This window comes from Equus caballus, chromosome 30 (genome assembly GCF_041296265.1).
Source record: "Equus caballus isolate H_3958 breed thoroughbred chromosome 30, TB-T2T, whole genome shotgun sequence".
NCBI classification, from domain to species: Eukaryota; Metazoa; Chordata; class Mammalia; order Perissodactyla; family Equidae; genus Equus; species Equus caballus.
In genome coordinates, this window is record NC_091713.1 from 8,675,149 (window position 1) to 8,700,802 (window position 25,654).

At 43.4% G+C, this 25,654-nt stretch overlaps 1 protein-coding gene across 5 annotated transcripts in view; it reads right to left on the reverse strand.

Annotated features, from left to right (window-relative positions):
• Positions 1-10,023: 10,023 nt before the first annotated feature.
• Positions 10,024-25,654, reverse strand: part of DESI2 (desumoylating isopeptidase 2) — a 55,461-nt gene continuing 39,830 nt past the window's right edge. For 4 of the 5 annotated variants that reach the window (NM_001433619.1, XM_070255569.1, XM_070255568.1 and 1 more), the window contains 3 exon segments: positions 10,024-13,460; positions 23,184-23,325; positions 24,826-24,919. In NM_001433619.1, the coding sequence (NP_001420548.1) occupies positions 13,227-13,460; positions 23,184-23,325; positions 24,826-24,919 (470 nt within the window). In that variant the 3' untranslated portion in view covers positions 10,024-13,226. 5 annotated transcript variants of the gene reach the window in all.

Below are 25,654 nucleotides of genomic sequence, written 5' to 3' on the forward strand. Positions count from 1 at the left end.
CCTGGGCTGCCCAAGCAGAGCATGTGAACTCAACCATTACACCACTGGGCTGGCCCCTGACATATACCACTTTAAGTTCCCAATACATGAAGTGGTATAATATTATTTGAATGTAGACAGTGAAAAGTACAAGCAGCATAATATAAACCATGAGCAATCACTAAAAACAAAACAAAACCTAAAGACATACAAACCTAAAGCTGCCCTAGGAAAATAAAATCTTAAACAACAAAAACAAAGACATACAGCTAATAAAGTAGATAAAGTGGAATACTGAAATATACTAAATTAATCCAAAAGAAGGCAGGAAAAGGAAATAAAGGAACAAAGAAAATATGAGACAAACAGGAAAAAAATAGCTAGCTGTAGATTTAGACCCAACCATATTGATAATTGCATTCAATGCAAATGTCTAAGAACTCCAATTAAAAGGCAGAGATTGCCAAACTGCAATAAAAATGAGATATTCAGTTACGCTGTTTATAAAGAAACCCACTCTAAATATGACACACACAGATTGAAAAAGATAAAAAACAGTAATCGTGAGAAAGTGAGTGTGGCTATATTAATACCAGACAAATTAAGACTTCAGAGCAAGAAATATAACCAGGGATGAAGAAGAATATTTTCATAATAATGAAGGGGTCAATTCATCAACAACATAATTCTAACTGTGAGGGACCCAACGCAGAGCTTCAAAATACATGAAGTACAACTTGAGATGCTGGAAACTTCTCTTTAAGATCAAGCCAACATTGTTTGAGAGGTCTTAGTTAAAGGCAGAGATATAAATAAATAAAATAAATAAATAAATTTTAAAAGTTACATGGATTTGAAAGGAAGAAACAGAATTGTCATTACTTGCAGATGATATAACTATGTAGAAAACTTTGAAGAGTCTCAGATATATAACTAAAACTAACAAGAGAATTTTGTAAGATAGTTGGATAAAAATTCTATGTATAAAAACCAATCGCAGCCACAGATCAGAGAAAATATTTGCAAAACACATATCTGCTAAAGGACTGTTATCCAAAATATACAAAGAACTCTTAAAATTCAACAATAAGAAAAGAAACAGCCCAATTAAAAAGTGGGCAAAAGATCTGAACAGATACCTCATCAAGTAAGATGTACAAAGGGCAACAAAGCATAGGAAGAGATGCTTGCTGTCATGTGTCATCAGGGAATTACAAATTAAAACAGCAATGAGGGGCTGGCCCCGTGGCCGAGTGGTTAAGTTCGCGTGCTCCACAGCAGGCGGCCCAGTGTTTCGTCGGTTCAAATCCTGGGCGCGGACATGGCACTGCTCATCAGACCACGCTGAGGCAGCGTCCCACATGCCACAACTAGAAGAACCCACAACGAAGAATATACAACTATGTACCGGGGGGCTTTGGGGAGAAAAAAGGAAAAAATAAAATCTTTAAAAACAAACAAACAAACAAACAAACAAACAAAAAAACAGCAATGAAATACCACCACATTCTGATTACAATGGCCAAAACACTGACAACACCAAGTGCTAGTGGGGATGTGGAGCAACAGGAACTCTCATTCATTGCTGGTGGGAGTGCAAAATGGTGCAGCCACTTGGAAAGACAATTTGGCAATTTCTTACAAAACTAAACACAGTCTTATCATTCGATCCAGCAATTGTGCTTGTTGGTGTGAACCCAAAGGAGTTGAAAACTGATGTCCACATAAAAACCTGCATATGGATGTCTATAACAGGTTTATTCATAATTGCCAAAATTTGATAGTAACCAAGATCTTCTTCAAAAGGTGAATGGAAAACAAACTGTGGCACATCCATACAACAGAGAGTATGCAGTGACAAAAAGAAATGAGCTACTAAGCGATGAAAAGACATGGAGGAAACTTAAATGCATATTGCTAAGTGAAGAAGCCAATTTGAAAAGGCTACATATTGTATGATTCCAACTATATGACATTCTGGAAAGGCAAAATGACAGACGTAGTAAAAACATCAGTGGTTCTCAGGGGTAAGGGGGGGCGGGAGGATGATAAGTGGAGCACATGGGATTTTTAGAGCTGTAAAATTATTCTGTATGATACTGTAATGGTGGATATGTGATATGTGTTTGGCAAAACACATAGAATAGTATAGCACCAAGAGTGAACCTTAATGTAAATGGACTTTAGTTAATAATAATGGATTAATTGGTTCATCAATTCACAAATGTGCCACACTCACGAAAGATGTTAACGATAGGAGCAAGTGTGTGTGACAGAGGTGGTATATGGGAACTCTCTGGACTATCTGCTCAATTTTTCTGTAAACATCAATCTGCTTTAAAAATAAAGTCTATCGACTTTTTAAGAAATGAAAAAGTCAATTGCATTTTTACATATGAGGAACAATAGATCAGAAAATGTAATGAAGAAATAAAAGATATCATTTACACTAACAGCAAAGAAATAAGGGGCCTAGGGATAAATCTAACAAAATACACAAAAGCCCTTTATGGAGAAAACTACAAAACTTTTTTGAAGGACGTTAAATATCATCAGTACAGATGGAGTGATATATCATGTTCTTGGATAAAGACTCGATATCATAAAGGTGTTGGTTCTTTACAAATTGATATATAAATTCAACAGAATTCCAAAAAGGTTCGTGTGTGTGTGCACGTGACTTGAGAAGCTGATTCTAAAATTTTATGGATGAGTAAAGGGCCAAGAATAACCAAAGCGCTCCTGAAGAAGTTGGCGTATGTTGCAATTTATTATAAAGTCTTAGTAATTAAGATGGTGTGCCATCGGTCTGGAGATAGTAAATAGACTAATGAACCCAGGGAGAGCTCAGAAATAGATTCACATGTATATGAAAATGTGACTAATGGAAAATAGGAATGGTAGATCAGTGGGTAAAGGGCAGACTATTCAGGATATTGTGTTAGGGCAAATAGTTCATCCTTACGGGAAAAAAAAAATTAGATTCGATCCGTACCTCACACACATAAAATCAGTCCTGGTTGGTTGAAGACTTAAATGCAAAAAAAAGCAAACATTAAAATATTTAGAAAAAAATGTAGGAGACTATCTTTACAATTTAGGGGGAAAGATGGATTTCTTAAAATACAAAAAATATTTGCCATCGAGAAAAATACTGATATTTTTGAGTACTTTAAAACGAACTTCTGTTTATCAAAACATACCTTAATGACAGTGGAAAGACAAGTCTCAAACTGGGAGACAATATTTGTAGCACATAGAATTGTCAAAGGTTAGTAGCCAGCATATGTAAATGTTTCCTAGAAATCAGCAAGAAAAAGATAAATAACCTAATAGAAAAAGAGGCAAAAATAGAAGGGACATTTCACAGAAGAGGAAACTTAAATGGCCCAGAACCATATGAAGATTCTCAGTCTTATTAATAATCAGGAAAAGGCAAATCAAAAGCACAGCCAGATGCCAATTCCTGTGACCAGATTGGCAAACAGCACAGAGTGAGCCGACATCAAGCACTGGCAAGGGAGTGGAGCAATGGCAACAGAAATCCCTGCCAGGGGAGTGAGGGTGTTGCAGCCACTGTGGAAAACAATTTTGATTACTCAGTGTCGACAAGAGGACACCGGGACTTTCAGATTATTTGTCAAACAATATCTTTAGCAGGGGCTTTGAATTTTCCCTCATGCACATGAGAGAAAAGTGCCACGACCCTCTTCTATCTGTAAGAGAAAATGTTCAAGTGTCTATCAAGCACTAGTATCTATAACCTTTAGGAATACTGAGACGTCATTTACAACATTATAATTCAGTGAATTATCAAGTAAGACAAGCAGCCAGATATACGTTTTTCTGGAGGTTATTTTCACAGGACGCGGCAACAATTTCTAAAGTTATAGGAGGCTAACAAGACGCTGCTGCTCAGACAGAGTTGCGAATAGTGATGAATATGCATGTATCCACTTTGCATAGGAGAACAAGACATATTCTGTTGAAAGTTACTAACCCAATCAACCAGATTCTTTGAACTACGTTTGTCATGTTGAGTGCTATCCTTCCTTGTGGCAGTGTGGGAGGAGGGCACAGTTCTCATCTCTTTCACTCTTTGAGTTAATAAAGAAAAAATATTTCTCAAGGCCGGGTTCTGAAATTTCGTTATATGACAGTATAAGAAAATAACTAGCCTGTGGAGCTCTGTCTGATTAGCACATGGAGAGATGGCTGAATAGGATTTTATTTAATAAAAGTATCATAAGAAGAGTACTCTGTTTTTTCTACATTAATAAAGTTGAATAAACAATTCCCTCCAACCTAGCAATTTCCCCTAGAGAAATCTTTACATCTGCAGCAGGAGGTATGCATTATAATATTCATAGAAGTATTGCTCATAATAGAAATAAACTGAAAATAGCCCAAATGTTATTAAAATTAGAATATATAAATAAAATTATGGTTTATTTATTTATTTATTTAAGCATTTTATTTTTCCTTTTTCTCCCCAAAGCCCCCTGGTACACAGTTGTATATTTTTAGTTGTGGGTCCTTCCTCTTGTGGCATGTGGGACGCTGCCTCACCATGGCTTGATGAGCGGTGGTATATTTAATATAACAGAATACTATACAGCAGTGAAAATTAATGATCTATAACTACACCCATTAATATACATGAATTTAAAAATATAGAATTTAGGGGGCCAGCCCGTGGCTGAGTGGTTAAGTTTGTGCACTCTGCTTTGGCGACCCGGGGTTCAGATCCCGGGTGGAGGATCTGTTCATCAAGCCATGCTGTGGCGGCACCCCACAGAGAAGAACTAGAATGACTTACAACTAGGATATACAGCTACGTACTGGGGCTTTGAGGAGAAAAAAAAAAAAAGAGGAAGATTGGCAACAATTACTAGCTCAGAGCCAATCTTCCTCACCAAGAAAAAAAAAATAGAATTTAAAGAAATTATAGAACACATATAATGTGATTCCATTTATATAAAGTTCAAAAAAAGGGCAAAATTAGATAATATATTATCTAGGGATGCATATGTGGGTGTTCAAACCATAAAGCAAAGGCATGATTAATACGGCGTTCAGGATATGGGTTATCTCTGCAGCGGTGGGAAGAGGAAGCCACTGGGGAGCTAGATGGTGCTTCGGCGGTCCTGCTTGCAGTCTGTTTTTTAAGGTGGGTGGTGGGTTCAGGGAGGTGTTCATTTTATTATCCTTTAAACTGCACGCATACATCTTACATACTCTTTCATATATACATATATGTATACATATTCCACACTAAAGACGGCATGCAGGAGAGTGAAGGGGATGTGGAGGCGCACACCTTTTGCTGTGGAGGGAAAGAGATGCTGCGCGGCCACAGACCGGGGAGGCAAGGGCGGTCGGTTTGGTTTTGGTTTCTGTTTTCAGCTGAGAAACAGTGGGACACGTTTTATGCCTGTAGGAATGATCCAGTGCAGAAAGGGAAATGATGTCACCACGGAGAGAAGGAATAATGTTGGGGCAAGTCCTTGAGAGGTGAGAGAGGGTGCGACACAGCGACAAGGGAGGGGTTGGCCTTTGAAAACACAGGGATCTTTCCCCATTGTAACAGGACAGTGACTCTGGGTACAAATTCAGGTGAGTTTGTAAATTGGGACATTGGAGGTTGTGAGTTAATAGAAAATATAGATATTGGTCTCTGCCCCCGGTTCCCGGCACAGAGCTCCTAAAATACTTGTAATTTTCTGAATGATAAGAGGATGTCTTGGTCTAACATTTGGACTTTGACCCCATCCCTGACACAGAACCCCTGAAATCCTTGTAAATTCCTAAGTAAGAAGAGCAGTAGGAGGATCTCTTGTTCTAAGGGAGCATCTCTGGGCGGGCTTCTGGGTAGCGGCTGGTTGCCAGAAAGACCAAGCCCTGATTAGAAGCTTGGAATTTTCAGCCCCAACCCCCATCCTCCAGAGTGGGAAGAGGAGCTGGAAATGGCATTAATGATTGATCTCGCCTACGTGATGGGGCCTTTCTAGAATCCCAGTGGTGGGAGTTTGGAGAGCTTCTGGGTGGCTGAACACATCCAGGTACCAGGAGGGTGACGTGCCCAACTCCACAGGGGCAGAAGCTCCTGAGCTCGGGACCCTCCCGGACCTCACCCTGTGTCTCTTCACCTGGCTGTTCATCTGCATCCTTTATCATATCCTTTAATAAACTGGTAAATGTAAGTGTTCCCCTGAGTTCTGTGAGCACCTCTAGCAAATAATTCAACCTGAGGAGGGAGTCCTGGGAAACTCTGATTTGTAGCCAAGTTGGACAGAAGTTATGGGTAACCTGGTGATGTACTACTTACTATCGGCATCTGAAGTGGGGCGCAGACGTGTGGGACCGAGCCTTTAACCTGTGGATGCGACGCTATCTCCAGGTAGATAGTGTCAGAATTGAGTTGAAATGTAGGACACCCAGCTGGTGTCATGGAGAATTGCCTGGTGTAGGGAAAACCCCTACACATTTGGTGCCCAGAAGCGTCAGAAGTGAAGTGTTCTGTGTGAAGGTAAAGGAGACACACAGTAGGAGGGAGAACTGACGGACAGGAGCGATGAGATAAAAGCAGTCTGCCCAGTTGGTGATTTTGCTCCAGTAACAGTCAGCTGATCAGGCACAGACCAGAGAGGAACAGGCCAGGATGATGTAGGCAGAAAGGGGCACAGAAGTTGAGGATCCTGAGAAGGAATGGATTTATTAACCATGGAGTTTAGGTTGGGTGAGGAGAAAAATGAAGATGGGGAGGGAGTGATCTTAGTTAAACAAGCACCGGGTTTAATGGATTTGGGGTCTTGCTGGGCCAGACTCGTTGCAGTGTGTGTGACATGGTGAGCCGGGAGGGGAGGCAGTGGTCAGAGGCTTGAATGAAGATGTCAGCAGTCGTTCCGTGACTGGCGATGACCAGTCAGGTTTGCGTGCATGGTGGAAGTGAGATCAAGAGACTGAAACTGACAGTGGTTCTCAATCGAGGACAGGCCTGTCTACCCCCTGGGGGCAAAATGTGTGAGGACCTTTGGTGTGGCAGGGACTGTGGAGGGGGTAAAATGCCAGCGATCAGTGGACAGGGAGCAGAGATGCCATGTCTTGTAATGGGAGGACTGTCTGGCTCGAGGAACTGTCCTACGCGAAATGGCAACAGAGCCCTGGCTCAGCAGCACCCATGGGCGAGGATGTTGGAGGAGTCATCTGTGTAAGCTCGAAGTCACTGACAATGATGACAGGAAAAGGGTGGAGGAAGACCGCGGGAAGAGAGAGAGCAGATGACAGCGATGAGGGGAGCAGCTGGCAGAACTGGAGCGCACGGGGTCGGTGGAGCTGGAGGTTTGGAAGGAAAGAGGGGAAATTATTTGGAAGCAGCAATGGGAGCTGGAGGGCGCAAACCCTGAGGGAGCGACCGTGGGTTTCAGACAAAGCAGAGAGGGAAGCATCTGAAAAAGTGGAGGCTATGGGGGGTCCCCTGGAAGGAGGGCAGGAAGGATGAAGAGCAGGGCTGGTCAGATGGGGGCACTCAGAGCAGCTGGGGATGAGGATCCGGGGATGGATCACCCAAGAGCTTGGTGTTCTGACGACGACTGAAGCCAATCAGTGGGGACGCCCCAAGATGGGTGGAGCCCTGGCGCCCTCTCACAGGAAGGCGGATAGTCAGTTCACAGTAGTGCAGAATCCTTAGTGCCTGCAGCACGGGCTCCCCGGGAACTGCTCCCTGTAGCAATCGGAAAGGGCAGCGTATATGGATTCAGACAAACCCAGGAAACATTTAGAAACTCGCATCACACCTCTCCTGAATTTTGGAGGGGAGGCTACTCCCAGGTCCTTCAGACATCCATGTGTCATCTAGGAAATTCTCATTTCTATGCGCAGAGTAGGCTTGAATCGTACAGAATCGCGTCCTATGGAATAGAGCAGTGCTTCTCAAACTTTCATGTATCCGTAAACCCCTGGGGATCTTGTTAAGACGCTGATTCTGATTCGGCAGGTATGGCGTGGGTCTGGGATTCTCTGTCTCAGAAAAGCAGTATGCTCGAAGGGAGAGTAGGTTTGCAACTGGCTGGGTTCACATACGGGCTTTTCCTGTGCCACCTGTGTGGTCTTGTGCTAATAACTGAACCGCTCACTTGTCTGTGTAACATGGGACTAAGGCCCCCCTGTTGTGATAATTAGTGAAATAATGCGACTAAGGTACCCAGAACAGCCCAAGGAGCACACAGGAGGACTACAGTGAGATTTCTTTTTCTCCTTCGTCTTGTCCACAAAACCCACTGTCTTCCCAGACTGAAGGTGACAACATAAAGCACATTTGTGGGGACACTGGCTTTCTGTGGATTATTGACTGCCCTCCAGGAGGCACAGCGGCCGCTCACTGATCCTGGGGGAGGACAAGGAAGGCCTGAGTCGTCTTCTCTTTGTTTAGGCCAGAGTCTGGCAGCCCTGGCTCCAGTAGTCTTTCTTATTCCAGTTTTGTGATCTGAAAACCTCTGTACCTTTTCGGGTGGATTATCACTGGCCTCCTACCCTGAGGGTCCTGCATAGACTAGTTTGTCACTGCCCTCCCCAGTGCTTCCGCCTTTTCCAGGGCAGAGTGGGCAGAGCAGGCCTGACCCCCGCTCCAGGAGTCTGGCTTACTGACTGGTAACCCCAGCCCTGGTCTGCTTGTCTGCAAGGCTCTGACAGCCTCTTGAGGCACGTGGCTCCCTCTGCATGGCTGCAGCCTCAGAAGCACCTGAAGGCTGCCCAGGCACTAAGTCCCACTGGTCAGTGGGAGTCAGGGGTGTGAAGGAAACAGCTTGGCACCCAGTGGCTTCCCTGAGGACCAATGAGTGGCAAGAGCGTTTAGTAGAACTGGCAACCATTCCCATGTGAGGGGTCAGGGGTCAGGGAGGAGCTCAGGGGAGATAGCCTAGCAGTGGCACGTTCCTGTGTGGGACCACGAAAGCCCTTCTAGCCCAGGCACGGCTGCAGGGGACAGGCGCGCCCGCCCAGCCTGTCTGGAAGTGAAGGCCTCCTCGACCACGTGGAGAGAGGCCCTTCTTAACTTCCCTCAGCTTGCCCCTGCCTTGACAAGGAGCCTTCACACTTCTGGGCGTAGGGTCAAGGTCGGATCCTCTGTGGGATTTTCCTTTGGGGGAAGGGATCAAAGGGAGAAGCTTGAGAGGGCTCAGCAGTTCTCTGGGCTGGAATCCATAAGGAAATAAGTAGCTGCCTGCCTCTAATTCACCTCTCAGAAAGTGGAGTGGGAAGCCGTTAATCTTTATTAGCACAGACTCCTGCAAATTTAAAAGAAGGTCAGCATCTGGGTGAGAAGCAGGAGCAGATAAGGGAAAAAAGGAAGACGGCTGTCCCTCAGTATATTTGTCATCTTTTCTACAGGCAAGACCAGTTGCTTCTCCAGATCTGAGCTTGTGACCCCCTTGTTAGGAGCCTGCTTAGACCCGGGGGGAGTCCCCCTTTGGTTCCTGGCCTTGAGTGAGAACGAAGAGCGGTGGATCATTCCTACTTAGCAGAGTGGACAGGCACTGAGAGACCGCGAAAGACAGCCGTCATTTACTGAACAACAGTTAATTCAAGAGAAGTTTCTGAATTAGTAGAGGGAACGATTCCTCAGCTAGGTACATAGAGGCCAGTGGAGAAGGGGGAAGGGTCCGCTAAGCAGAAGCTCGTGTTTGCAGGAATCTGAGCCGGGCACCCAGGCTCCTGCTTGTAGCATGAGACGGGGCTGCGGGGTGTGCGCCAGTGCTCCAGCGGGGCTATTCCTCTGCGGGTCTCTGCGCTCCCAGGCAGGGAAGAGAGGGCACCTCCTCCCTTCCCCAGAAGCAGGGGCTGGCACCCACTGCCTGTGAGGGGGTGTGGTTATGCTCTGTGGCAGCTCAGGAGTTGTCCCATGGACTTGACCTCAAGAGGAGTACACGTGAGTCAATGTACGTGTGAGTACAAGAGGAATATTGGGTTTTAAAAATAACCTCCCAGCCCCCAACACAGATACATAACGGTTGCAGTCTCCCAGAGGTCAGAAAGCACTGTAAAACATTTCTTATAAAAGTATTTTTTTAATAAATTGATGTATTTCAATGTTGTTAACATGATAGATAGCCCAATGCTATATCAAGGTAGCAAAAGTGAAGATTCCTGGTATTTTTTATATAAAACACTATGAATGACAGTACATTTGCATACAGCTTCACAAGAAATTATCTTCAGGTTCATGAAGATTCTGTAACAGCTGTAACACCTTTCAAACAAGGAAGATGTATGTGTATTGACTGAGTCGACAACAGAAGTCTAATAACTGAGCTGCACTCTAAGACCATACTGAAGAGAAGGGGTACAATGGCAGTATGGCCAGCGTGCTAAACAAAACCCAAGTCTTTCAAACTTAGTCAGTGAAAGAAAATAGAGCCTGTATCAAAATGACAGAGTATCTCACAGGAATAGAGCCATGAGAAAGAGACAGACCGGAACCCTGAAGCAGTGAAAGTGTTTCTGCCTGCTTCGTGCTGGAAGCAGCCGTGGAGACAGAGTCCGGCTGTCCGCGTGCTGCGCCTCCCCTTGCACGCAGCGCCGGCAGCCGGCTGACCCAGAGCCCTGCTCTGCACAAATGCTGGTGTAGGGACTCGCACGAGTGCTGTGCAGCCGAGCTCAGGCATCAGCGCTGCCTGCAAGCCCACAGGCCACACGTTCCAAAGCTGAGGCCCCTTTCTTAGAGTTGAAAAAAACCCTTCCGGGCATCGAAAACTAACAGTAGAAACTTGCAGCTTCTGACATTCTAGCACTGTATTACTGTCCAACCCACCGTGAGAAGCATGTTTTGCTTGGTTACAACTACAAAGAATACCTGACTCATCATATTGCATCTATCTCAGGGACTAGACTTTTGATAAAGGACTTTTCTTAACACAGATCAGGTTGAGAACAAGATTCCTGTCCACCAAGGGCAAGAAAAGGCTGGTTAAATGCTAGTTAATTAAATTCCTTCTCAATTTTGAATTGTAGAGAAGAAACTGACTTAAACGAGATTTTCTAAAGTAAAGACATTTATTTCTCAACTTCAGGTAGCATCAGATTGCAAGCAATCTCATGGCCAGGATTCTACCTGCTGATGGTCAGTATGATAATTGGCCTTAGGTCACTACTTATTTCTACTAGGACCCTTTATGCTATTTTTGAACTCCAAATGCTGCAGATCAAAGTAAATACAACAAAATAACAATAAAATCATTTGTGTGCTGAGGTGGATTCTGGATAAGCACACATGGGATGCTCCTGGCTTTTCACCAGAAATGTCCAACTAATGGCACTCTTTCATGGGTGTCAACAGCCCACATGTAAATCATGTGCATTTTAATGGATTAGAAAAAAGTGGTCCCCTACATTATTAAAAAAAAATCCCAAGCAAACTGCATCAAACACTGTTCACAAACCTGGGTTTTGGTGATAAGACCCTTCTTTTAGTGAACAAATTCACTACTAGAGTCTGAATTTTGAATCTCATTTTTAGACCTAAAGAAAGTTAACTTTCATAAAGATCATCTATTCCTTTCTTCTCTGTCACATCTCTTAAAACAAGTGCTCTGCTCCCTAAAGAACTGGGAATCCTTTGTTAAAGGCCTTCCTCTCCAGAAACAGAACAGTCAGAAGCATCGTTAGGTTCAGTGGCTTCATTTTCCTCAGGTCAATGCTTAGACCCAAGGTTTATTTCCCATATAAACAGGGTGTGCTTATGTTGATAAAATGAACCAAAATCTGCTTATGGAAAAGTTAAAAATGTAGTTTACTGAAAGATATGTATCTCTACAAAGAGCAATAGCAAACAGTCCGATCTAGAAGTTTAAATAAAAGTAAATGACCTTAAAACTACCAATATATATAAAGCTGAAGTCACTGCCTTGGATAATTTATACACTGCATCCAATATTTTACGTAGGACATTCATTCTTAAGGCAGAAGAAGTGAATCTGACATGTAATGACTGGGCTCTTACATCCAAGGGCCAAACTGGGAGTAGACGTGAGTAGAAAGGTTCTCTGCCAACAAGGACTCATCTGTGGGGACAATTCCATTCTTAGAGTATGTTATGTAAGAGACACATATTTGAGAGAACAGAAAAAGATGAATTTTAGGACACACAAATATGGTTTTCAACAAGAGGTCAATGAGACGCCGCTTCCCGGGATGAGGTGAAACTACTCCCATAACAAACTGACAAACTCCAACATACGCTTTCTGATACGGTACAGAAAATGTGTGAAATATCAAAGTATCTTTTTGGAGAGTGTTACTTTAGACTCTAGTTTTCAAGGTGTAGTATAAAAGGTAGCCTGAATAGTTAAAAAGCAGTTGAATGTCAACTCACACTGCTACTCAGAGGGCTACCACATAGAACATCCCTACCCTGTCAACAAAATCCTGAGCAGGGAGGATACAATATGTATTACGATAAAAATGAAGCTCCCAACACATGTGCAAAACACTCGTTACTAGCAAGAACATCTTTAACGAAAAACATCCTAATTACAGAATCAGAGGCATCAAAACCAGACAGACACAAGAATGTGCCACCCTGCCTAGGAGATGGATATCTGGGATGAAAGTCACCGCTCAACGGGACCTCGGGGGATGTGCTACTCAGAGTGGGAGGGAGCGCTAAGAGGAACGAGGCCCAGGGCCGGGCCACCTCCCATGCAGGCTGAGGTCCCAAGCCTGCAGGGCTGTGTGTGTGCTGCTTCACCGCCCTGCATCCTCGTGCCAAAACGTTAACAACACACACAAACCCAGAGGACCATTCTTAAGCAGGTGACGGTGACTGTAACCGTGCTTGCGTGTGCCTATTATTTATGCCACAGCTCGGGGAATTGTTGGAAGTGTAGAAAGATTACCTGCCTAGTTTTTGAAGACATGAAGATTTTCTTCTTTCACGGTGGCAGGAGTCCATGCAAGATTTGTAAACAGCGATACAAAATACTGTAAACATAACTTAACAGAGCTTGTATAAAAACAGAGGAAGTAAATCCAAATTTACAAGTGGGTAAAAAAAGAGGGCCGCTTCATATAAAGTTCTCCCTCCTGCGCCAAGTGATTCTTTTGATTACAAATATAATCCTGAGCTGAAAAACTGGGATTTGGGGGAGAGCCATCTTTGCATACAAAATATCCAAAGGACGCTTACTGTTTTACTTTTCTCTCGTGATACTCAACTGCCAGAGACAGTTCTGAATGTGTGACTTTGGAGACATTTATAGCTTAGTGTGGCGCCCGGGTCTGGAGCCCGCTGCTGTGCTCGCCATGGGAGCCGATGCGGCCGCGTCCTCCGCTTCCTCCAGTTCATCCTGGAGCTCCTGGCTGACGCTGGACTGCAGGGCTGCGGGAGTGAGCCACTCCTTTGGGAGGCAACTCTGTAGGAAGGGTATACAGGAGCTGAAGTAGGCCAGTCGATTGATCCAGCGCGGAATCTCCTTCCCACAAAGAATCTGCAGAGGAGAAAGAGTTTTCTATCAGGTAGGAGGGTAAGCTTATCTGGCCCACCGCCAAGGAGTGGGGGCGGGGGAGGGAGGCGGAGGTCTAGAAAGGCCACTGCACACTGGCCTTTGGAGGTTTTTTCAGGCCTTTGGTTTACAAGCAGTTCCCAACTCAGGAGCCTGGGCCCTAGTGTCGGCCCCATTCCTTCCTTTCTGAAGACCTTGTCAACTTGCTTACTTTTGACATGTGTAAAATCAAGCTAGTTTCACTTGGCTTTCTTCTTTGATCCTCTTGATTGCTTTCAGACGCATGTAAAAGTACTTTGAACAATACAGAAGAAAAGACTCTTGTTAACACAAGATATTATTAGAGTAACAGAAGTTCAAGCAGTTGGAGCAGTCAATCTTAGATTTTTTGCTATCTGTGAGTTCTCCTTTTTCAAAGATTCTTTCCTGCTTCCCTCCAGTCTCTATCATTCCATTCTTTTTGGCTTTTTTGCTGAGGAAGATTTGCCCTGAGCTAACATCTGTTGCTTATCTTCCTCTTTTCGTATGTGAGCTGCCTCCACAGCATGGCCACTGACAGATGAGTGGTGTTCCTATGCCCAGGAACAAAGTTGGGCTGCCAAAGTGGAACGCACCAGACTTAACTAGGCCACGGGGACTGGCCCCCTATCACTCCATTTTTCCTGGCCTGCATTTTACCCCTTTCCTCTGCCCTTGAACCACTTTTGCCAAGGAGCTCATACTGGTGAAGAAGCACCTTCCCAGACGAAGACCTGGCTTTGTGACCGTTGCACAAGTGGGGCTGTGGTCAGAACAAGGCACGAAAGCCTGCTGAGCGTGACAGGCAGAAATGGGGGCCAGGAGGGATCCCTCCCAGCTGTCGATGTGCTGCAGCCTCTCGCCCGCCTCCCGCCCTCACCCTGTCCTTAGGCCCCTAAGGTCCCCCTCCCCCGCCACCCCAACTCTGCATCCTTTCCCTGTATCCACTAGTAAGAAGTGGGTCTTTAATACTGACTTTACTCTTTATTACTCTCTTTCCCTTCTGCAGCAACACTGGGCTTAGCTGAGTCCAAGCTCTGCTGTCCCTTTGGCGTTTTTGCATCTGATCCTGTCAAAGATTATGAGCATGTGATCTGGAAGTACCATCTATCTTATCTTAGTTGATGACTTCAGAAGAGGTTTCAAAGTATCTTACGTCCCCAAATCAGCTAATATGTATATAAGCCAGCACCTATATCAAGAAACATAAATTTTCTTCCTAAGGGTTCAGCCCTAAACCTTAATGGTTATATTGACATTAATATTCTCTCTCTGTCTTAACTAAAGGGCAAGTGAGATGGTCTCACCTGAGGGAAGGTGGCATGTGTTGATCATTTCTGATTAATCAGCCTGGGGGCAGGGAGAGGCAGACAGTACTTAAAAATACTTGCAGTATGTGTACGTGCTCTAGATCTGGGGGAAGCCGCAAGGACCCAATGAGCCTCTCCCCATCTGCCTACTCTAAACGCACAGGCAAACAAGGATAACACTGTACTTTACACCCAAGACGTATTCAGGGATGTCTGCAGGTGAACCACGGAGCAATGACCAGGAAGACAGGTTAATTAGGAGCTAATGTGGACTACTTGACAGCCATTCCCTCTTTCCACTTCCTAAATCCTGACCTTATTCAGTAATTTACCCTCCTCCATATATCCATGTGCTTTAAGGGAAGCTGACTTCATCCCAATCCGTGGGGGTATGGCTTGATTAACCTACAGCAGAGCTCTGTCAACTAAAGCCATCTGTTTTGTAGAGAACACTTTATTAAAACACAGCCATGCCCATGCAGTTATTCATTGCCTATGCTTCCTGGGCTACAACGGCAGAGGCAGAGACGAGTCCATGAACAGTCCACAAGCCTAAAATATTTACTATATGGCCCTTTCAGAAAAAGCACGGTAATCCTCAATGACGCCAAGGTCTTTTAAACTTTCAGTCAAGATCCATTAGCAGGCCTTTCAGCATTGTAACTTGAATTTTTTTTTCTTTTTTTTTTTTGGTGAGGAAGATTGTCCCTGAGCTAAGATTTATGCCAGTCTTCCTCTATTTTATGTGGGACGCTGCCATAGTGTGGCTTGATGAGCGGTGTGTAGGTCCACACCTGGGATCCAAACCCGTGAACCCTGGGCTGCCAAAGTGGAGTGCATGAACCTGATCACTACACCACTGGGCCAGCCCCTGGGATTTTAAAAATGAAACAGATGGTAGGTAATCGCATAATTGTGACACTTGTTTTAGTTATGCATAAATGTGTGTATATACTGGGTCATGATGTAAAATCTATTTCTTACTGTGGGTAGTAGTCAAAAAATATGTGGTTTATGTAGCAAAATTATTGCTGCATTTAAGCTTCAAATTAGTAATCCCTCTTCTAGGACTCTATCCCAGAGACACACTGGCAAAAATATGAAAAGAGGTATGCACAGGATTATTCATTACAGCGCTTTTTGTAAACAGCAAAAGACTAAAAATAACCCAAATGTGATCAGTAGGAAAGTGGTTGAAAACATTTTGATACATCCCCATGAGGACTATTCAGCTGTGAAAAAAAATGAGGAATCTCTCTACATACTGCTACAGCATGAACTCCAGGATACACTGTTAAGTGAAAAAAGCAAAGCAGAGGAAAGTGTGTATAGGACGTCCCTAAGCTATACTGGTGGACAGGCACAGAATAACTTAAAGACATTCCCATTCCAAAAGGGAGGACATGGAAGGAAGAAAGGAATCACTAGCTCCGAGCAATGGTGAAATCTGACTGGGCAACCTCCATTACGTTTCAAGGCCTGGGCGTCCTCCTCTGTGGCCCTCAGTTCTGCCTTGTGGAACCTTCAGGTTATCCTTTTCCCCTTCCTGTAGAACTTTGGGACTCCAAGAGCATCTGTCCTCTATCTGTCCCTTTCAGTCCAAGCTGTGCTTCTGCTAATACGACACCCTCAAAAATGCTGTGAGTCTCCTGTGTAGCCATGAGATTCACTATTAGACCAGAACTTCCTCCACACATCTTCCCTGAGAAATCTTACTTCGATTCCTGGCTTCTGCTGAGGTGGCTGAAAGGACCAGTGAGCCACATGTTTACAATCTGCAGCAGCAGCAAACAGTGACCCAGTCCTACCCTTGGCCTTCTCTCCACAGTGAGCTTTCCTAACAGTAAAGCTCCTAATTTTAGCATCTTCTGCAATCTGGGTAGGCTGAGAAATTCCAGAATCATCAAGTGCTGATTCCTTTTTCATTGACAGTTCTTCCCTCAATTTATCTTTCTTCTCATGTTTTACTATAAGCAGCAAGAAGAACCCAGGCCACATCTTCAAGACTTTGCTTGGAAATCTCCTTAGCTAAATATCCAGTTTATTGCTTAGGTTCTGCTTTCCATATAACTGTAGGATAAAATCCAGCTAAGCTTTTGTCACTATATCACAAAGACTCCCTTTCCTCCAGTTTCCAGCAGCATGTTCCTCATCTCCTTCTCAGCCTTTGCTGGTAGCACCTTTTATACCTCTATTTCTATTAACTGTCTGTTCAAGGCAATCTAGGCTTCCTCTATCAATACCTCCTCAAAATTGCTCCAGCTTTTCTCTAGCACCTAATTCCAAAGCTACTTCCACCTTTTTAGGTATTTCTTACAGCAGCACCCCACTTCCATCCTGCTCTGGAAGGGAGTTAGGTCATGAGGCCATGACCGACATCTGCATTGACTCCCCATGGCTGCTTTAACAGATTACCAGAAACTCAGGGACTGAAAACAACTCATGTTTTTTCTCTTACAGTTCTAGAGGCCAAGGAAGAAGGGTAGAGGGCAGTGGATGTGTAGAAGCTAGACGTCTATAAACACATTTTGTTTTTTTAGATTTGAGTTTGGAACCACGGAAAGAAAGATTTTATAAAACACAAACTTAAACTGAACAAAAACACAGCCCTGTCACCCAACCAAAAAAAGGATAAATGAAACGGAGGGCCCTAACTGTGTACTGAGTTGGTGGCATAACCACACAGAAATTATTCCAGTTAACTGTGAAACACTGTTATCTCTGCTGAGCCACACTCTAAAGACAGAAAGAACTGCCACGAACTTCAACTTTCCTGTCATCACATTGCTGGTTGCACTGGTGACACGCTATTTTAAGGCTGTTTTAGGTACAGAAGGATAAAACAAACGAGTATCACGCTGTTGTTGAGAACCGGGATTTTACACCCGGGGCAGAGAATCAGACACACTGTGGATGAGCTTAACTAAAAATCCTACAGCCTGAAGCTGAAGGTGAAACGTTACCGTGAACCTGTAAAAAAACATCCTAGCTCTGTCCCTGGGAAAAAAAAGATCTAGGAACCATATCAGGTCAGTAGCAATGAGCAACCCTAATGTCCAGATTAAGGTTTCTAAATGTTTCCTATTAGAAAAAAAAAAAGTTCTGAGGTAGGCAATATATAGATGAGCCTGGAACATTCTGCCATACCAAAAAACAAAAATCAAATATTATTAGGGCCATATCAAAAGACTCAGGAACCAACTTAAAGAGGCTCCCATTCATCAAAGATAGGACAAGAATACTAACTGTACCAAACTGAAACATATCAAATATTTTTAAATCTGGGGAGGAGGGGAAATCCATAATGAGACTAAATTAAAAAAAATTGGTTAGCTTTGGGGAATGCTAGGGGACTGCGTCAGGGGCATACAGCTGTAGTCACAGCCACAATCTATTACAGTGAAAGGATACAAAACGAAGTCAGCAAGGGAAAGGTGCAGGGGCAAGCCCAAGTAGGCACAAGACTTTCAAGGTCCTCTCCTTGTGGAGTCACACAGGACACACTTAATTACTCCAGTAAAAAGCTGTGACAACAAGTGTGAAATGTCTACTAGAGCAGCTCATTAGAGAGCCAGGGTCTAGGCTCTTTATTTGGGCCTGGTCATGCAGGTACCCCCTCCTTAGCATGTACGAAAATTTTAGATTCTCAGAACCAAGTGAGTACTTAGCACAGATCACACTGTTTGAACAAACAGGCTAGGCACAGTGAGCCCCTCCTACCCACTTCGGGAATGGCGGGAACCCTCCTGTGAAGTCCAGTGCTCACATGCCATCCAAGGCCGACTTTGTAAGCAGCAGCCTCAGGCCTGTTTTGCTGATTTTTTTGCACAGTCCACCCCCTTGGCCAAGCTGTTCTTACAGCAAAAATTACCAAAGGACCCCAGGCAGCAGGAGACCAACCTGAAATACTGATGTGAGTTATAGCCTTCAGGGGTCCTGGACTTAACCAGTTAAAACAAATACCATTAACTATCAAGCTTTATTTTAGAAAGTCAGGCGGCTTCCTCCTTAAGTTTTGGTGTGAACCCTTCTGTATCTGGCCTGTGGCATCAATTTAGGCACAGCACAACTCTAGCCGGTAAACTGAAGGATTTTCAGGGCTGAGGCAATGTCACTGATAGTCAGGGAGCACACAAAAGCAGGAGAATCCCAAAAGGCACACTGAGTTCACAATGTAAGGGCACCCCAGGCATCGCACACATCAGGCAGTACAAGTTAAAAGGGGCCCCAACGTGCTTTCCCACTGTGAGTGAGCACTGTGGGGCCTGCTACAGACGGAATATGTGTCCCCTCAAAATTCATGTTGAAATCCTAACTCCTAATGTGATGGTATTTGGAAGTGGGGCCTTTGGAAGGTGAGGGAGGTCATGACGGCTGAGCCCTCATGAACGGCATTAGTGTCCTTATAAAAGAGAGCTGAGAGCTCCCTCACCCCTTCCACCATCTGAGCACACAAGAAGATGGCCTATGAACCAGGAAGTAGACCCTCTCCAGACACCAAAATCTGCTAGCGCGTGGCGTCCCCAGCCTCCAGAACTGGAGAAGTTAATTTTCATTGTTGATAAGCCACCCCGTCCATGGTATTTTGCGATAGCAGCCTAAACGGACTAAGACAGGGCTTTCTGCTCTAAGGTTTCCAATCTAGTCTGAAAAATGAGTTGAATCTTGGTTTCAGAGGGACTGCCGGAAGGCCGTCAGTGTCAAACAGTTCTGTTTGTCCATGACAGCAGGCTGTCAGCCTCATCAGTATGGAAGACATCTGCAGGTGTTCTATGTGGAAAGTGCAAGAGCTGGGGCCACCCTCTGCTGTCTCTTGCTCAGCACTGTCTGTTTGCTTATAGGCCTGTTTGAATTCAAAATGCTTGCAGCAGCTTAGAAAGGCAGAATGTGAGGTTTTTCTTCAGAAAGAGGAAAAAGGCAGTACAATCACGCGCTGCATAGGGACATTTTGGTCAACGATAGACTGCATATATGATGGTGGTCCCAGAAGATCAGTACCACACAGCCTAGGTGTGTAGTAGGCCATACCATCTAGGTCTGTGTAAGCGCACTCTATGATGTTCGCATAGTGACAAAATCAGTGAACAACACGTTTCTCGGAACGTATCCCTGCCATCAAGCAACACCTAACTGCTAGGAATCATATCATATTAGACATCGGTCAGGATTAAATCCCGGGTTTTCAGAAAATTTCAAAATGAGTTTATACAGCCACCCACTCCTGTATCCTGATCATTTATCTAGTGAACAGCCTAGAAAAGAGCATTCTGTTTCCGGGACAGCTGCATTTAGTAACCAAACTGCCTAACTAAGGTGCGTGCACCAGGAAAAGGGTGGGAGAAGTTGAGTTAGGCTCCTGGTCCATTGCTGCAAACCGCAACTAATCCAGGAAGTCATTAAGTGAACTGCAGTGAATCATCCCGGAGAGGGAGGGGGGAGCAGGATCCGTCAAGTGTAGGCAGAGGGGTCACAGTCCTGGTGATGTGCTTTCTCCCAACTCACAGCTTTTGGCAAAAATCACGTTAGGAATGCAATCAGTCTCGATATTAGAAATACAGAGCTGATCAGCAGCTTGATTCAGATGGTTGCAGCAGACAAAAAACTCCTTTCCTATGTAGACCTGCAAGCGACCCAGACAGTTCAGTCCACATGCATGTTTTTACAGTGTAGGGGCCCATGCACGCTGTCCTAAATCTGCATTCGTTCCAAGTAGAAGCCTATCCCCTGAGCCTATCCCTGCTTTCAGTTTAGTCCACCTCGTGCTGAGGCTGAAACACAGCAGCGTGTAGCACACAGTCAGGTTTCAGCTTAAGACTCAAGTCCAGGCGATTGGAATAGTGAATTCATGATTTCAAAGAAAGCCCAGGGCTGTTCTTTGGCAGCAGTAGAGCCAAGACTGCAGGGCCAGAGAACCAGGTTTCTAAGGTCAAGTGATAAGCAAGGCTTTCTTAAGCCCTCTGTCAGACCCACTCAAAAATACGCACATCAGGCTGAAAAAAAATCAGCAGCCTCTGTGGGTCAGAATCTGATTTTACAAGAGCTCATTAGCAACTAAAAACTGCTTTTGACAACTTTAAAAGTATACTTCCATCTGGAGATTGTCTTTTTACATTGTCTCTCTTTTTCCAAAGGCTGCAATAGGCAAAAAATCATAGTAAAGACCAGCAGTTATGGAGACATTTTCTTTTAATACTTAAATGGATTTAAATTTCCATCCATCCTACTGCAGCAAAAAGCAAGGAAGCTGGTCCCATTGACACTCTTTCTTTGCAGCGTTCCGACAAGATGAGCGCTGTATCATCTCGAGCATAAAACATTTCTATCAGATATCCACAGATGCAAGAATCATAAAAGACAAAGCCATTAAAAAATTTCCCCTTTCTTTCCCCAATGCAAATTTACTCAAACTTGTGGCAGTAAATTTAGCACTCACAGGTCCAACGTTACAGCTGTCTGGGGAGATCCTGGCTGGCATGGGGAGTGCCTCAGCAGCAGCGAGGCTAAAGACAGAGGGAGTGCCCCCACCACCCGCCTGTCACTTTGCTTGGCCCTGGGAACTGGTTTAACCACTTTTCCTCTCACTTGGAGGTGACAGCATTGCAAACATTCAGCATTCCTGGCTCACTCAAAGTTCAACTTTGGGAACTTTGGGGCTTTTTCTCTTCCTGCCTGGAGGAGAGAAGAGAAGCCTAAGGTATCACGTGGGCTGCCCTTCTTTTTGTCCTGTACTTCGGCCAGTATGGCCAAGCATCCAGCGTGTCAACTCTCCTCGAACTCATCTCTCACTTTCTAATTCTACAGGTAACTTTTGACCCCTCACAATAGCCTCCATTATAAGGGGTTTACTAAAAGCTCCTTGTACCCCTCACTGTCCAGAATTCTAGTCTCCAGCTCTGTCACTAACAACCTGGGTGGCCTTAGCTAAGTCATTTAGCTTCTGAGTCTCAGTTTCTTTAACAATTCAGCACTTATATGGGGGAAAGAATGAAAACTGTGACCTATAAAGATGGCTCCAGGGACATCCAGAATAGCTCTTTGGGCCCCCAGCTGTAACACGATTTCAGGGTTAGACTGGGGCTGCGGTGGTGTTACAGGTGCTCAATAAAGCTATCAATTTATTTGGGAAAGAGGGTAAATCAGAACTAGAGGAAGGAATGATAAAGCATAAGCAGCACTGGACTAAGAGGTCAAGGTCTAATCTGAGTTCTCCATAACCACCGTGGATAAGTCATTTCCCCAATCGGGGACTGTTTCCTTGTCTGTAAAACAAGCAGACTGGATTAAGTGCTGTCTAATCTCCTGCCAGTTTTAACATTCTATGGATCTCTGAATGCGATCCCTACAAATGTAATGTCTAGGGTCGAGAAAGCTCTGAACCACCTCTCTCTTCTCTGAAAATCACTAGGTCGTCTCTACGGTATCAAAGGACCCACTAGACTGGTGGTGCTTCTCCAACCGTCAGGTTCATGTGAATCATCTGAGATGACGCTAAAAGGAAGATTCTGATTCAGTACCTCTGTGGTGGTGCAGAAAGGGTGCCTGTTTCACAAACTCCTGTGATGCTGCTGCTGCTGGTCCTCAAAACATACTTGGAGAAGCACAGCAACGGTCCAAAGCTGCATGACGAAAGCCGCGAGGGGAGAGGAGGGGGCCGGGGAGCTCAGCAGCTCTGCGGGGGAGCTCAGTGAGAAGGCAGCACATTTCCCCTTGACGCCTCTCACAAGGTCTGCAGGGCCTGATGCTGTCACTGCAGCCATTTGCTAAGAGGCAGAAAGGTGGGAAGCTGTTTCAAGTGCTATTTAATTCTCTAGACCTAGTTTTACGACCTTCTGCTTTCTTCTCTCCATTTTATTTTTTAAGGTCCTTTAATTTTGATCTATTTTTGGTCTTTTGCTTGGGGTCCAAGAATTGAAAAGACAAGTTAAGTGCCTGTGTGGTAAGCCGGTAGAACAAAATTTCAAGATAGGAGAAATGAATTACTTATTAATAAGTAAGAGCCAGGAAAAAAACTTCAAGCTGGCAACTAAAATTTAAGAGAAGAGGAATCTTAGGGGCTAAGAAGCAGAAGTTACCAAGGCATTAATTTTTTTAAAGTGAAAGTTTCAGGTTATAATAAAATTAATTAGAATAAGAAGAGACAATTATTTCTACTCACTCTCTACCCACTGCAAAATGATGAGCAGAATTATAATTTAAAACTGTGCTGACTCTCAAGTTACCAACTTTGGAAAGGTCATTCATATCAGAGAAAGAAACCTAGTACCGTATTTTACACAACACGAAGAGTCAGAAAAAAATGAATCAACTGAATATAATGGGACAGCAAGTAGGCCAGTAAATGTTATTTACTTGAAAACTTCTAGGATAAAATTTAATTTACCTCTGATAAAGCTGAAGAAAAGTGATTGCAGTTTTTATGCATCAAATGATAGGCGTTGCCTTTGTATTCTTTTCCCAGTTCTTCTACAATTTTTTCTATATCATCTTCTAGGAAGTCAGTGCTTCCTAAAACAACAGCTTCTCTTAAAGAACAAAAACAAAAACAAAAAAAGAAAGAAAAAAAAGAACATACCTGTGTGAGTTTTAGGTATTTATAAAAAGCATGCTTAAAGACTTGCTTATTTCCAGGAATATTACAATTGATTTAACAAAGCAGGGTTAATGTAATAAGACTAAAAGGGAAATGAGATACTTTCAAAATTTCAATATGTTAGTTTCTGCTTCTCTGCAATAAACTCTTAAGTACACTACTTCTGAATAATACAAATGCAAAATATGTCATTTCTTTATGAGACAATGTCATTATATTATAAATGTAATATTAGTTATTTTTACAGTTAATGTCTTAGTAGTTACATTATGGAGAACCAGCTCGAGGGTGCAAATATTCCTGCTTCATTACACTTGTCATCAAAGGGCTGGTCACTTCTCCCTTAGAAATAACCTTTTAAGCTATCTGCCACTGTGCTGCAATGAGACGAACTGTCAAATAACTGAATTTTCAAGCCTTATAAAACCAAAAAAAAACCCCAAAAAACCCCCTCAAAACAAACACCACGCCCCCCCTCCCCCTCAAAAGAAACCTACTACCTTGGAAATGCAATAGACACTATTTAATAGAAAGTAGGATTTTAATCAGATACAAGTTAAGCATCCAATAAAACTGAAAATACTTCGAAAATCCTTTTACCTAGTAGCCTTGCCAAAAGGGAGACCTAAGGAATGGATTCAGGGTGGCTATATTATAGCACTCTCGTGTGTAAATGTTTCAAATTAGTGACAGGCTAAGAGAACCATGAACTTAGTAGCGATAAGAACGTATAGCCCTACAGTGAATTTCAATATTATAACCTCATTTCACTATTTTTCACTTGGCAAGTTAGCTATTATGGGCTCAGAAGTTTCTTTAAAGCTCCTTGAACCTAAGATTCTAAATATCACTTTAAATACAAACCTTAATTAAGGAATGGAAATTTGATTATTAGCATTCAGATTTTCAGTGCTGATTACTACTCATAAGGCTCCAGAGTACAGCACATCCATACGGTTTAGCTTTATCAATACATGCAGCGCAGGCACCTTAACAACAGTTTCCTGGCTAATCATAAACAGTGTCCCTTTCACTGGGAAATGAAGAGATTTTTAATCATGTGAGGGAGGTCACAATGAAACTTTCCTCCATCTCCTCCCAAACAGGAGACTGAGGGGAAGTAAACAGTAGATATGAGTCTTTTCTAAAGCAGAACCTGAGTTATACTAAGGTAGAAACATTTCTAAAGTCGACAGAATAACTTTTATGGCTCCTGAATAGAACAACAGATTAGCTTAGACCCCTTATCTGGCCGCTTCCCATCTTTACACAATTTAGACAGACTTGGTTTTAAAATAAAGTGTCAGCAACAAAACAATGTTAAAGAAACATTTTAACTTCCTCGATTTTAATCTACAAAGTTAATTCTGTATGCCTGAAAACAAGCTTTGGCACCTAAAACAGTGTAATAAAAATTATCCTCCCTACTTACTTAAATTTAAATGTTTCTCCTAGTTCAGAAGCATTTCCTGGGGAAATTTCAAATATTCCAGAAAAGGGGTAAGGATGGCCACCATAAGCAAATTCTGAAAAGAGAAAACTCATGATTTTTAGTATTTATCACATGAAATTTAACCAGAATGCTGAATCCGCTTCAATAAATGACAAGGATAATAATACCATCTAAATAGTTCTAGGTTTATTAATGCTTTCAAGAAATCTCATTTAGCTATCACTAGTATAGAACAGTTGACACAAGAGACCTGAAACTCAGATAGTGAAAGACACTTTAAGGTAATCCTGACTTCCAGATTCATGCTGCTAACACTGGCAGAAAGAGTGAGTCTTTGCCCATCTAGCTATCACGCCAGACCCAGGAGGTGGGCAGTTCAGTGTTTTGCCATTTTCTAAATTAAAGTGATCAAATTTCAAACTTGTACTTTACTGGAAAGACTGTCTAATAACGATGAGTGTTCATGATTCCTGGGATGAAGACTCTTGGTTTATCTTTGAGTAAGAGTAAAACATTGGCAAACCTGAAAAACTGAATTCAAGTCCCCTCATTCAAGAAAAAAGAAGCTGCCAAATTAACACATGCACCCACCCACGCACACAGACACACAGACTCTCCACAGCACGTTTTTTAGCTAGGAGACAACTACTGTACTACAGTGAATGTCCGTCCAGGCTCATCAGACAAACTCTCGTCCAGAACCAAAAACGGAGAATGGTTTCAAATCAGGAAGGAACTGAAATTTCTGGCTGTAATTCTGATATAAAATACTTACATATTTAAATGGAAAAATCATAGTGGACTTATT